Source organism: Octopus sinensis, linkage group LG28 (genome assembly GCF_006345805.1).
Source record: "Octopus sinensis linkage group LG28, ASM634580v1, whole genome shotgun sequence".
Classification (NCBI taxonomy): Eukaryota; Metazoa; Mollusca; class Cephalopoda; order Octopoda; family Octopodidae; genus Octopus; species Octopus sinensis.
This window is the reverse complement of record NC_043024.1, coordinates 11,172,633-11,188,082: the sequence shown is the minus strand read 5'-3', so window position 1 is coordinate 11,188,082 and position 15,450 is coordinate 11,172,633. Positions and strand designations below refer to the sequence as shown.

At 32.9% G+C, this 15,450-nt stretch overlaps 1 protein-coding gene across 4 annotated transcripts in view; it reads left to right on the top strand.

Annotated features, from left to right (window-relative positions):
• The window catches only part of LOC115225866 (deleted in azoospermia protein 3), a 122,798-nt gene extending 108,613 nt beyond the window's left edge, over window positions 1-14,185 (top strand). For 3 of the 4 annotated variants that reach the window (XM_036514459.1, XM_036514458.1, XM_036514461.1), the window contains 4 exons: window positions 828-911; window positions 1,880-1,936; window positions 3,714-3,893; window positions 13,622-14,185. In XM_036514459.1, coding sequence (XP_036370352.1) covers window positions 828-911; window positions 1,880-1,936; window positions 3,714-3,893; window positions 13,622-14,134 — 834 coding nt within the window. In that variant the 3' untranslated portion in view covers window positions 14,135-14,185. The remainder of the gene's footprint in view (window positions 1-827; window positions 912-1,879; window positions 1,937-3,713; window positions 3,894-13,621) is intronic. The other variant, XM_036514460.1, reaches the window with a different exon arrangement.
• Window positions 14,186-15,450: the final 1,265 nt, after the last annotated feature.

Here is a 15,450-nt window from a genome sequence, read left to right as displayed (position 1 = left end):
TAAATGATGATGATGATGATGATCATCATCATCATCATTATTCAAAACAATGAATGAACAACTGTTGTAGAGAAGACTTACATTGGATCTAGAATCTAGAACTTATATGATATAGTGAGCTTGTAGAGTCATCCGTGGCGTTTTCTTCTGACATTTTACCTTCAGAGATCAAATGCTCCCGTGGTCAACTTTCCTCGTTATCTTTCTAGATCAATAAAATAAGTCCCAGTTCAACACAGCAGTCAATGCAATTGGCTTTCCTCTTCTCAAAATAGCTGGCCTTGGGCCAAAATTAGAAAGAATACGATATAGGGAATATCTTGTAATGGCTTATAATGGCCAATTACTGTTTTTAAACTAATGGTGCCTATGAGTGGACCTAAGGAGGTAAGTTGCAGTTTATGAAGAAATAAAGATTGAAAGCTGATGTAGTTGAATGAACTGATGTCCATTCGTTGGCAACAGTCTGGGGTAAAGAGGAGGCTTTGACCATACTAGCGTGAAGGATGTCCAGGATTTGGGGACTATGTCAGTCTTTTTTGTGTTGTTGCATCGTTTTTTTATCTTAATTTTGAACATGTGTACATGTGCATGTCTCTGACTCTGTCTGTCTGTCTGTCTCTCTCCTCCTCCCCATCTCTCTCTCTCTCTCACACCCACACACACAATTGTATTTGTTGCTTTCCCAGTTTGTATTTATTTAACTGTACTGTGCTCTCTCTCTCTCTCTCTCTCTCTTCCGTAGTAGATGATATATAAAAAAAAAAGTTGTAAGCCATGTATTGAGTTCTTCTCTGTAATTTGTTGTAACTCCTTTCTGTCTGTAGCCAGCCTATTCAGCAGCTGCCGTGATGGTATCACAGCCACCACCTCCAGTCTATATGGCTCCAACATATCCAACATATCAACCGGTAAGACAAATTTGTTGAAGGTTTTCCACGCTTCATCCGACACGTATATATATATATATATATTCCATAGTTTATATCTAGCTGCTAACTAGATTGCCTCTGCTGTCATTTCACTTCACAAACGTATAAGAGGCATCACTGTTCTATGCAGTTATCTAAGCCTATACTTCTCTTCAAGATAAAACCCTTGGGAGACGTTGAATTCAGTTCTATAAACTACAGATATATCACTTTTACAGTTCTAACACTGCTTAAAGCAGGTAGTTAACTATTCAACTCCGTAGTGCATATTTACAGTTAAGTGGATTGGGTTATTGAAAGTTAAGTGTCATTAGAGGACATGACAGCAACTGGTTTCTGAAATTGTGCCCATATTTTATTATCAATGCTGTTTAGATGGTGTAAAGCACCCAATTTCTTAATATGCACTTGGAGAGAGCTTTTCATGCATGTGTGTGTGTGTATTTTAGGCACAGGTGTGGCTGTGTGGTAATAAGTTTGCTTTCCAACCACATGGTTTCAGGTTCATTTCTATACTGCATGGCACCTTGGGCAAGTGTCTGCTACTATAGCCCCAAGCCAACCAAAAGCCTTGTGAATAGATCTGGTAGGTGGAAATAGTATGTGTGTGTGTGTGTGTGTGTGTTATTGTTACCTTGCCTTAGCATTGCATCATAGTTGTTTGCAAGTCATTTACAATCTTCCATGAAAAACATGTTTAGCCATGGGGGAAATATTACCTTACCTGGAACAGGTGAGGGATGGTGGCAGGAAGAGCATCCAGCCATAGAAAATCTGCCTTCACATTTGATCTGACTCGTGGGAAAATGAACATTAAAATGATAATGATGGTTTTATAAATAAATATATATATATATACACACACACACACATACACACACATATATAATTTAATTGTGAAATTGTAAGCAGAATTACAAACGTTTTTCTCTTCTAACTTCTTACAGGGAACACCACCTCAATGGACAACCCCAACACCAAGCCAATGGCGCTGGACAGCTCAGGTATTTCATCATTACATAAGTATTCACTCTTAATTTGAATAGGATAAAATATATTCTTTTACCTTTTCGAAAGGAACTTTTCAGTTTGAGATCAGTGTTATAAAGTTATTTTTATATTTCTTAGAAAATATCTTAAATTATAAATAGCATTTAATTTCCTGACCTCGTCAGCCTCCAGATATTATATATACAGTAAGTTGTCTACGGACTTTTATTAATTTTTGGTGTCCAAGAATTTAAGCTGCTCTTGAAATCTGTAATTCTACTAAGTTACTCTGTTATACAGTTGATAGCGTAGCTCTTACATTCTTTAACAGATTTAATTGATAATTCTACAGTTAGTGAAAGTGATGTTGGTGGTGGTGGTGGTGGTGGTGGTGGTGGTGGTGGTGGTGGTGGTGGTGGTGGTGGTGGTGGTGGTGGTGGTGATGGTGATGGTGATAAAGACAATGTGTTTGCGTTTAGTTACCATCACAAACATATTGTTAAGATTACCGATCAGTTATACGTAATGGTAGGGAAGACAAATATTCTTGAGTGAGCAAGAAGTGAACTGCTGGCTGGCTATTATGTGAATTATAGAATTTTTGTTAAAGATATGTTTCTGATTACAATAAATGTTTTCCTCTTTCTGTAACAATTACTTGTTGATATTTAATGAAAAAAGCTAAATTACCCAAAAACACTCTCATAAATCCAGACCAGGTTTTGAAATATATATGCTACTTTAGTGATCTTGTTGTTAAGAAACTGGGGTTAATACAATTCTTGTGGCATCATGCATTTCAGAACTGGTTGACCGATATAGTCCCATATGGTACTGTGTCATAAAGCAAATTAAAAGTTAATTATCCAGTTACTTAATTCAATTGAGATCATTATTACTGCAGATTCTTCCTCATTCCTTTAATTTTACAATTGGTAAAAAACATATAGGTTTGTCTTTGTGGGAAAAATGTTTTATTAAATATAGTTAGAAGCAGATTTATTTCTTTGAATTACTTGCGTTTTATGCATAAATGTCCAGGTGTGTTGAGGGTTAGTTTCTGTTTCTGTCTTAAGAATAGAGTAATAAATATAGCTAAAATTAATTGGCTGGTTCATCTTGGCTTTTAATAAGGATGATAATAATAGTGGTGGTGGACAAAAGAGATAAGGCAAAGAATAGTTTGTGTTCACTGAAATATTCAACTTTTTATTACATAACAAAAGGAAAACTTATTTCTTTATTTCACTGATCTTCCGATCCCCTTTTTAAAAATTATTGTTGCTGAGATTACACAACAATTGCTAGTAAAATACTAAAACAAAGTAAATTTGTTATGTTGTTAGTTTTCTTCTTGAAAGATATTTTATTCAGTATGAAATTGAGTAAAGAAAAGATGAAAATTTTGAATCCTAAACACGATCATAGTTAAAACAAAAACCCCACAGATAATCTACATTTTTAACTTGGTTAAGGCTTGTTGTATATTTTAAGTACATTCTGTAAATTTAAGTTGTAACCTAACAAAGGAAGTTGGGGTTTCAATTTCAAAATTCATTTAGAAACAAATCCACGAACATTTATAAGCAAGACAAATATGTCATTCGTTAAATAAGTCAGCTTTCAGGGGAAGAAAAAAATGAACAATTGTTTCCCCTCTTTTAATTAACTCTTGTTTAATTCTCATCGACTAATTAACAATTACTGACACAACAACCTAATTTGCTTCTTTTTGTCCTGTTGTTCTAAATAATGCAGTGAAGAAAACGTGTATGTGTGCTGTTTTTCCAGAATCCTGGTCAAAGTGTAGCTGCGGCCACTGCTGCCACTGCTGCGACAGCCCCTGGTTATGTCTTTGCTGCCATCCCTCACTCTCCGGACCTGATGTATGCCCAGCCTCCTCCCCAACCTACGTTCCAGCACACTGACATCACCGAAGCAACAACTATGCTTGAGGCGCCTCCTCTTGAGGTAATTCGCAGTCCTTTTACCATGTGATAGCTCCTCACACTAGCCAAGCTAACATGCCTACCTTGTTGGCTTGCCACTTTTTAATTTAATTAACATTGCCCATTGACGCAAATCACCTTATGGCATAACGAGCTAGATCTAAATGAAGCATTCACTAAGTGTTTATAAACATGTACAAGCTTTATTCCTATTCTGTTTTATTTGTGCTGGTAGTATCGTTTCCAAATAATGATAACAGTAACAAAAAGCCTTAAGCTATTCTCCAAATAAGGACAAAAATCTATCTCTAGATTGTGGTGGAGGTGGTGGTAATGGTGGTGATGTTGACAGCAATCATGCTTTGAAAAAAATGCTTACCTCTAAAATATTTAAGATGATCTCTTTTAACCCTTTTGATACCAACTCATCTGAGACCTCCGAGTTCTAAAATACAAACTTCCTGCTTAAAGTGATCTTAATTAAAATGTTCCAGCAAAATTTCTCGTTAATTTATGCTCTAAACACCAGCTTAATAACGACAAAGTTATTTTACTAAATTCTTTGTCATTTTTCAAAATTCTTTGAGACGAAGGTGCTATTATATTTCAACAGAAATATGGTAACGAAAGGGTTGAACTAATTAGTTTGGGATTAAGGGTGAAGAGTAGTAGAAAAAGTGTTTTGAGTACCAGATCCTTGATGTTCTGAATTTGATTCTCGTTAAGTATTTAATGGAGTCAATAATTTAAAAAATTAAGCCTTGTGCCTTGACAAAAGAAATTATTTTTTGAGAATAATGTCTATTTTCTTACATTTTCTAGTTAACTGTACAGTGTTATTTAATCCATGATTTCAGATATATTTTTTAACTATTTTGGATTAAAAATATAAATTTGTATATAAGGTTTTATATTTTTGGATTCTTGATACTACAAGCTTGTTCTCTTCTTTACTAAAGTCACATAAAGTATTGTTATATATAGTATTATTATTATGATGATGGTGATTATTAAGGCTTTTGAACTGGTAGAATTGTTAACGTCCCAAGCAAAAAATTGCTTAGCAGCATTTGTGGTGCACCTGAGCACTGTATACAATAATTTCATTATTATTATTATTTCATCTGCCAGATCAGACTGGGCCTGATGCAGCCTTCTGGCTTCACAGACCCCAGTTGAACCGTCCAACCCATGCTAGCATGGAAAGCGGACACTAAATGATGATGATGATGATGATGATTATTATTATTTCATCTGTCTTTACGTTGTGAGTTCAGATTCCACTGGGGTCACTTTTACCTTTCATCCTTTCAGGGTTGATAAAATAAGTACCAGTCAAAAAGCTGGGGTTGATGTAATCAACTTGACCCCCTCACCAAATTTCTGACCTTGAGTCTATTGTAGAAAGGATTGTTACGATGATTACTTCTGTGTTGGTTTCCTTTGCTAGATATTTTTTATTCTGAAATTATATCTGGCTGTTTATAATTTTAGAGACAGAGATAATTAGGGCTATTGAATGTTGTTTATTGGTTCCTTTTTTGATAAACTCCTTAATTAAATAAGAAGGGACTATTGACAAAAAACAAACATAGTAATCACTTACCCCAGATTTGGCATAATTATCAATTAGTTTATTGTAGTATTGTAAATATTACAAGGCAGTACTTATATCTATAATAGGAGTTTGTAATTTAAAAACAGGAATATTTAAAATAATAATAATGATATATGATAATGATAATAAAATTTTATGAATTTATAATTTTATATAAATCATAAAGTTCTTAATAATAGTTTGAGTTAGAAATATTTGCTTACTTGATTAAACACCTCAAAATATTTAGCTACATATCTCTTAATGTCTTTAGTTAAAATTCTACCAATGTTTGGTTTAGCTTTCCTTGATTGATACCAGTAATCTACTCAAGCCAATTCAGTTAATTATATCCCTCTCTTTCAACATTTTGTTTTGTAAGATTTCCAAGATTTTCAGTTGTGAGAAACAAATAAGCGAGAACGTTAGGTATAATTATCACCCCCAAGATGATTATTCTTAAATGATCATCTAAGTATTGTTTCCTAAGTGCACACATACACACACACACACACCTATTATCACACATATACATGCATGGTGCGTGTTTGTATATGTCTTTCCATATATGTTTGTGTGCGTGTATGTGTGTCTGTGTATACCTATACACATAAGTGTGTGCATATGTATATTTTATAATGTTTGTGTATATCTAGTTATGTGTGTGTGTATGTATGTTTATACTGTCAATATTTTAAAAAATATTATCACATCTAAATTATATATTGACTGTATGAATTTATTGGGAAGGGAATAGACATATTTTTTCCTAATTAATTATTTTCTTATTTTCTTAACTTATTTATATTTAGAGCATTATTATGGAAAATATATTTTGGTGATAATTGTTGTAGATACAGGATCATATTAAGAAAGTATTAGTTTTTCTATTGTTGAAAAAAGTGTGTTTAAAATACTAGAATATAATGGTTATTCATTTTCCTGTTGTCTAGTTTTTGCTAAGGACACTGAATAAAAAAAAAAGCACCCTCTAAACAGCTTGTTTTAAAAAAAAAGTAAAAAAGCTATATTATTTGGTTTGCATGTGAAAGCTTGTACAAATTTGCCTATGGAATAAGATGAAATTCTACAAGTTGAATCTCTGTCTGCACACGTAGTTCTTTTTTGTTTGTTTTGTGTGAGAGAGTAAACTATTTAAATGTATATCAGCTGTGTATAAATGTTCGCGTGTAACTTTGTATGTTTTTTTTTTATGTGTGTGATTGTGTGTCCATAACCTTCCACCATACTTTTTTTCTTTTTTCTTTTTTTTTTTGAAATTAGCAATTTTTATTTGCTTTTCATGGGAGTGGGGGAAGAAAAAAACAAGGAGAATGTTTTAAAAATTCCCCTCTCCCAAAGATATAGCATTTCCGAATAGGGCATTAGTCAAGTACAGAGCATAATATGAAATTAAACAAATGACAAAGGAATAGGAAATTATGCAATGAACTTCGTTAGGTTACGGTTGTTGCTGCTATAAGATGTCTTCTTATACACTACATGAAGATCTGGCCTGCGTTATATGAAACTAATGGGTTAGCAGACTCACCATCATTGCCATCTCATTGATCATTACATCTTTAAATCAATGACTGTCCCAAATTTATTTACATTATTTGAAATATGCTGTAGCTTGGGCTCTTTTTTTTCTATGATCTTACTGACTCGATCACAGTTGTCAGAAGAGAATTATGGAACATGCTTATGTTATAATATTAATTAAATTGAAAAGTATTTAATTAGATCTAAAAGTTTATCTAGAATTAAGGAATGTTTCTAGCTTCATACAAGTCACCTATGCCATGTAGCATTCCATGTATCATGTGGGTAACGGCTGATGTACTGTATTGATGATGTAAGGAAATCATCCAGAAGAAAGAAACTAATTGAATTATCAATTTGTATAGTGTACACAGAAAGTTAAATTCCACTTCATTAACGATAATATTTATAATTAAGAGTTGTAATTTTTATACTTACAGTTATGTTATGTTTCAATAACTAAGAATTAAAGACTTGTCATAATTTCATAAAATCTTTTATTTGTTACTTGGAATAAATGTATGAATTTTTCGATTTAGTTTTAGTGGCCTTTACTTGTGCATTAGAAATCTATTAACCCTTCCGCTGAGGAATGTCATGTTGGAGACCATTTTCTGTTGAGATATATCAAGTTTATTTAAGTGTTAAGCAACAGGGCTTGCAGAAAACACCAATTCCATTTTCAGTAGATATTTAACATCATTTCTGGAATAACCATCAAATTTAATTTCACAATGAAAAGATGAAAGAACAGCGAACACACACACACACACACACACACTATATATATATATATATATATATCTAAGAATTTTTTGTGTAATAAGATAAAAAACCAAGGCTGTAGAGATATAAGAGCTGTAAGACCTTCTATCTATAAATGCTCTAATATCTATACAGCCTTGGGTTCTTTTTTATCTTATTACGCAAAAAATTCTTCTATACACATGCTGACATAGAACCAACGTTGAACCCTTTATTCGCAATATTACCGAATCTGGAACTTAACTCTGGTCTGTCTATAGCACTTATTGAGGATTTACCTGACACCTTTGGGTCTCAATGACACCATTATCTCTTATGTATATCTGATTAGGGTAATGATAAAAATAACCTAAAATTCGCCTCTGAATGCTTTCACTATGAGAATTAAAAATTTCTTGGCTTAAAGTTTTTTCAAGGGGGAATTACTCACAACTCGCTTTAGCTTTAATTTGCATTTAATATATATTTATATATATAGACAAAACTGCAATAAGTTGCCCAAGAAACTGTGTTTTGCTGTAATATTTATATCACCTCTGTTATATTGATTAGACATTAAAATGGTACATGTATAATCTAACATGTATATTTCTTTATACTGAAGTCCTAACCTTTGCTTGGTTAACAACGATTCCTTTAGACTAAACTGTAGCTCATTTACAGGTCCAACTGAAGAACAAATTTCATGAGAATCTTTGAGATTGCTTCCATAGTATTTTACAATCTTCTTGTTTTTCACACATAGGTTCACTGCATGATGTCTCTGCTTTGAGTATTTTAGCGATGACTTTAAAAACACATCACAATTTACAAATGTTCAAATGCTGGTTTTTTGAATTATTTTTATTTATTTAATACATATATATTTTTTTTACGTTTTTACTATATATATATTGTTAAAAACAAGATGAACTATTTTTAAAGATATACAAAGTATTGTGGAAGGTTATTTTTTGTGAGGCTTGCTCAAATCTACCATTATTTTATCCCTTTCCATTTCTTTTGGAGTAACTTGAAAATTCTTTTTTATTTTTTGTTTTATTTCTGGTTTATAAGATTTAATTGAAATGTTTTAATTACCTATCAGTAATTTCCAAATTAAGTCAAACGCTTCTTTGTCATCTTGTAAATTATTTACATGTAATAAGACCATTAATAATTAGCTTTTTAGTAATTATTTAATAAACTATAATAATAATAATGATAATAATAATAATAATAATATCTGTCAAATGTCATTGATGAACCAATATTAGATATTCTTTGTTATTGATTGTGTGTATGTGAGAGTATCAGGTTTGTTTATTGTTATACTATATTGTAGATACTTTCTTTAGGATGATAAACTACACATGTCACCTGGTGTGATACCACCACCACTAACACCACCACATCCTTGGGTATAGTTTTGGGTTTGAGGATAACACTTAAGTCTTCTTCCTCTCCTACCTTTTTTGAAGACCCCCACCACAAAATGATTATGGATGTGGCACGCTAATTAAGCCATGAAAAATGATATTTCAGTTGAAGTTTTATTAAAATTATCTCTAGATAAGTATAAAAATTTCAGTTTCCCCTAAGGTCCCCCTACCCCCAACTTCCAAATTTGGACTTTTTAATCTCTTTGTTTCTTAAATTGTTTCTAACATTGTGGTAGAGAAATATTGAAGTTGTAGGGAACAATTAAAATGTAATTAGATCTTTTGTGTCTATAATGGATGTCAGAAAAAATATTCAAATCTCTGTTTTAAATACCTTAACATCTAAACACTAGGTTTTCGTATAACGGAATAAAACATGCAAAAAGGTATTTGCATTCACCCCTCCACACACACACATTAGAATTACAGTACTGATAACCTTCCTCTGTAGAAAATAATTCTGAGATTATTATTTTTTTTTTGTTTGCTCTTGAGGCAAAAACATTAAATATTACCATGAGGACATGTAGACAATACTGGATTTGAACTAGGAACTTTTTTTTCAAAATTTTCTTGTTTAAATCCAGTCTGTCAGAATAAGTGGTAGATGAAAAGTGTTTTCTATTCTAAAAATTATGCCAATAGTTGGAAAATTGTTTGTTGTTTTTGTTGAAGTTCATATACTGTTATGAGTTTCCTCTGTTTGGGACTAAGTCTTCGACGAGAGAGAAAAGCTTGTCTTGTTTTTAACACACATACACATCTGCGAATTTGTGAGAATAAAGGACTAGGGTGTGTTATATTCTGTATTTGGTAAATAGTTTACACAATTCAGTTTTGATTCTGGCTGAGTCTCATGACTGTGTGTGTGCGTGCGCATGCAGTCATGCACAGTGTGTGCGTGCGTGCGCATGCAGTCATGCACAGTGTGTGTGCATATTCTGATTACTATAAGTTTACATTGCTGCTGTCCTAATTATGGACAATTTAATTTCATGAATAAGAATACTATTTATTGATGTGGTTGAATTAGTGATAAGCCTTTTTTTTTTCTTGTAGAATTTTAGCGAACAACTCTGTTAAATTAGTGTAGATTCTGGTTTAACATAATTTCTATTACATGGGATTATATCTTATAGTATTTGTATCTCATCTCTCTCTCTTGCTCTTGCTCTCCCTCCTGTTGGAAATCCTTCAACCACGTCGTCTAAGAGAGTTAAGTGTTGGTCTCTTGATCCCTTCAGGGTCAATTACCTTGGTTTTGTATGTTGAACTAATCAAAAGTCAAACAGGAATTTCATGGGGATGAATCTGCTTACTTAACTAATTATGTTTACGCCAGTGACACAGAATCATTTTCACCATCCTTGTCACCACCACCACCACCACCACCACTACCACTGTTATCCTTCTCCTCCTCCTTCCCCTCTATTTATGTGTATTCTTACCATAAATGACTACATGAAATACACTTGGAAACCATTTGTGACATTGGCAGGATTTACCTGGTTTCAAATCTTGTCCAGGCCAACTTAGCCCTTTATCCTCGTAAGTGTTTTGAGTCAAGTACTGGGGTCAATATAATCGACTTGCCACCCATTCCAATACAACTGCTGCTCTTGTGCCAAAATTAGAAATAGGCATGAGAGTTTGCACAAGAAGGCCTTTTGGTATACAAATGTCTTTCTGATTTCAAATGCAGCTGAGGTTAATTTATCAAGCTATTATTTAAAATAATGGATTAACAGAATTTTTAGAGCATCAGAAAAAATTACTTTATAGTGTTGGGTTCGAATCTAACTGACGTCATTTTTGCCTCTTCAACCTCTCTGGGTCAGTAAAATACAGTGTCAGTACTGAGGTTGATATCATCAGCTAACCTCTTCTTTCAAAATTGCTGGTCATGTGCCTTAAATTATAGTTGTCATAATCATCATCATCATCATAATCATCATCATCTTCAAAGTACCACTTAGTTACTGGGTCAATGGTATTGATCACTCTCCCTCCCTTCAAAATTGCTAGCCTTGTGCCTAAAACAGAAACAATTATTAAACTGAATAAACACAAATTATTATTGCTATTATGACTATTATTATTATTATTATTATTATTGAGAAGGTGATGAGCTGGCAGAATTGTTAGCATTCTGGACGAAATGCGTAGCTGTATTTTGCCTGTTGCTATGTTCTGAGTTCAAATTCTGCCTAGGTCGACTTGGCTTTTCATCCTTTTGGGGTCGATCAATTTAGTACCAGTGAAACACTGGGGTCGATGCAATTGACTAGTCTCCTCCCCATAAATTTCAGGCCCTGTGCTTTCAGTAGAAAGGAATATTATTATTATTAATGAGGTGGCGAGTTGGCAGAATTGTTAGCAGGCCAGGCAAAATGCTTCGCAGTATTTCAATTGTCCTTACTTTCTGTGTTCAGATCCCACTATCAATTAATGTGGGTCAGCTGGCAGGACTGTTCAGCAGCATTTTCTCTGGCCTGACATTCTGAGTTCAAATGCTGCCAAAATTGACTTTGCCTTTCATCCTTTTGAGGTCAATATAATAAGTATCAGGCCAGCACTGGGGTTGATAATTGACTACTCCCCACCACCACCAAGATTGCACACTTTGTGCTTAAGGTAGAAAGGGCTGTTGTTGTTGTTGTTGTTATTATTATTATTATCATTATCATTATTACTATTATTATTATTATTGTTGTTATTATTAGTCCTGAGTTCAAATTCCGCTGAGGTTGACTTTGTCTTTCAGCCTTTTGGGGTCGGTAAATTTAGTACCAATGAAACACTGGGGTCAATGCTATCGACTAGTCCCCTCCCCCCAAATTCCAGGCCTTGTGCATTTAGTATTAAGGATTATCATCATCATCATTATCATCAAAATTATTATTATTATTATTATTATTATTATTATTATTATTATTATTATTATTATTATTATTATTATTGTTGTTGTTATTTCTATCACAGTGACAATTTGATTATCCTATTTAAGACAATTATCTCCCAATTAACATTTATTAGGTTTTGAAAAAAAATCTTTGTTTGTGTTTGTGTTTGTTGAGATAGAGAATGAAAGCATGTCTGAATCTAGCACAAAGTTATAGAAGGAGAAAATGGACATTAGGTCACAATGTCCAACCGTTCAAGATTGAAGGACATAAAGTGGGTAGGAAGCTTAGTTAATTGACTAATTAAGTTATAGATGCTAATTAATTTTCAACTGGTGGAAATGGTTTGTTGTTCTGTCTCTGTTTCTTTCGCAATCTTTCTTGCCTTGTTAGAGGCTTTCACTTTCAGTTTGTGTGTGCATATGCATAGTGAACATGTATGTGAATCTCCCTCACCTTCCTGCGTGTATGTGTGTGTCTTATTGTGTAATGATAATGGCAAGTGTCTTCTTCTCTAGTCTCGAGATGACCGGTTACCTCATGAAGGAAATTGGGCGAATGAAAAACTGAGCAGAATTTTGTGTTTGTGCATGCATGCGTGTATACATGCATACATAGGTGTTTGTATTGTGTCTGTTTGTGTTGTATACATTAGCAGTTCAACAGAGGGAGATAAAATAAGTACGATATCAAAAAATAGGTACAGAACATAGTGATACCAATTAAAAACTTGTTAAGGAGACACTCTAGAATAGCTGCAGACCAGGTCATTGAAATCTATAGAGTGCTGTGGGAGACATTATATATATATATATATATATATATATATATATATACATATACACACACACATTTTATACACATATACATACATGTACATACATGCAGTTCTTGCACAAATGCTTTTAGGTAAAGAGTGTATATTTTATAGGATAGTTTTATTAGTAATGAAATCTTCAGTGTGAAATAAATAGTTGTTTCGTTTCTGTTTGAAACCCCATGTGTTATTAGTATTAAACTAATTAATTTTCTAGATGTTTCCATAGAAACCCAACATAATTAGGTGTAATATGCTAAATTTTGTTAAGCTATTTTGTATTATTCTATTTTTTTCTTTTACACGTTTATTAAATATTAAATATTAAATATTATCTGCCAGCACATTTTAAGGAGCTAATTTGTTTCGTTTTTTTTTTTTTTAATTAAATTTTCATTGTTCATTTTGGCTCGTTTATTATCTGAGATAATTTGTTTTTCACTTTATTGTTTCTAAAATAAAATCAATTATATACATTTATATACATTCAAATAACTTTAATTATACCCTCTTAATTAATTAAATGTCTATATTATTATTATTATTACTATTATTATTATTATTATTATTATTATGATAATGTATAGCTGTATATATATACATACATAAAATCTATATATATATATATATATGTATATGGTAGATTTGAGTCTTGCTTTGTTTACTGCGAGCATGCTTGTTTTGTTTGTCTGCTTTGACTAGGAATGTGCATTGTTTCAGGGCACTATGGCGGCAGTTGCCAAGGAGACGTTGCCCTGCGGCAGTGGTGGCGGAGGTAACATCCACCACATGTATGTTACTGACCTTCCTAGCACTAGTGAGCAGCAACCTCAACGCCCACTTCCTACTCTTCCTCCGGTGACAGCTACAGCAAACCCATTGTACTCGGTACACACAACTTCACAACTGAAAACACAATTGCCACCACCTCCTACTATACCGTTGTCTATTAAGGCCACAACCTATCGAAAACCACTGGCAACTGCTCCTCCTCGCCGCTCCTATAGCAGTCCAACACTTTTGGTCAAACACGGCCACAAAGTCCAGAGGCTAATGGCCAAAACATCTACCGGACCGATACGCACTATTTTACAAAAATCAGACTCTGACGTAACTGTAGAAGGAGCCCTCTCACATAGCCATTTAACGTCATCTTCCCCCGTCATGAATAAAAGCAAGGCGTCACAAATTGTAAGTGCATACGAGGCTTTCTGATGCACCTGGCTCGGACAAAAAAAAAATTATAAAAAAAAAAAAGCAAAAGATGATACAAATAAGAAGGAAGTTTGTTTTGGTTTTTTTTTTTAAATATTTAAAAGAAAAAAAAAAAGAGAAGGAAAAAAAAAACCAAAGTAAGAAAATATTTGACAAACTCTTGAATTGAACTCATTGTAAAAAGCTGATAATCCATCAGGATTAATTTCATTTCTTATTTTATTATTTTTTTGTTCATGTTTCTTTTTTTTTTTTTTACCTTTCATGTTTTTCTGAATTAAATTAGCCCCAAAGACTTTAACTATTAGTGTTGACATTTTTTTTTTTTCAAAAAGTTTATTATTATTATTATTATAATTATTTTTATTATTATTACTATTACTATTTAATTTATTTATTGAATAAAAAGTTAGTTGTGTTTGCTTTGTTCTTGTCTTTTTTTATTAAAAAAACCCAATATTAACCAGTTTGGAATTATAGCAGATTTATTAAAAAAAAGAAAATGATGAAATAACTTTAAGAAGAATTTTGGCTGCTCTGTTTTGGTTCTTTTGAATTATGAAAAAAGAAAAAAAAATTCCTTTTGTTGTTTTTTTTTTGTGACTGGTCAGTTAGAACAATTTGCCTCTGTTGTTATTTTATCATTTCCATAATATTAATATTGTTTGCAAGACTTGTTGTTTTAAAGACTTGAAGGAATTTATTTGATAGTCTTGCTCCTTTGTTGGTTATTGTTGTTGATTTTGTTAACTGTTGAACCATAAATGTGAACAGGAATTGACTAACAGCTTGCCATTCTTGGAGGGTGGATAGATGGATGAATGGTTGGGTGAAGTGGTTGAATGATGTAAGATATAGAGTTAAACATTGCCCAGGCCATCACCAGCAAAATCTCAGTTCAAAACCTTTCAATTACGTAACATTTCCTCTCCTCTCTCTCCCTCTCACTCTGTATATCTGCCTGTTTATCTTGATCCTAATCTATCTATCTAATAAATATATATATATATATATATGTACATGGTTTTGGGTTCAGTCCCACTGCGTGGCACTTTGGGTGGGTGTCTTCCGCTGTAGCCCCGGGCCGACCGAAGCTTTGTGATGGAATTCGGTAGGTGGAAGTTACTGCCGTGTGTGTATGTGTGCGTATAGGTGCTCAGTGCCTCTCCGAAAGAGAGAGAGGGATGTATATATATGTTTATACACACACAGACAAACATACATATATATAAATGTATATATACATATACACGCGTACAGACACACATACACACTCACATATATGCATACTCATATATCTATATATGTAGGTACAG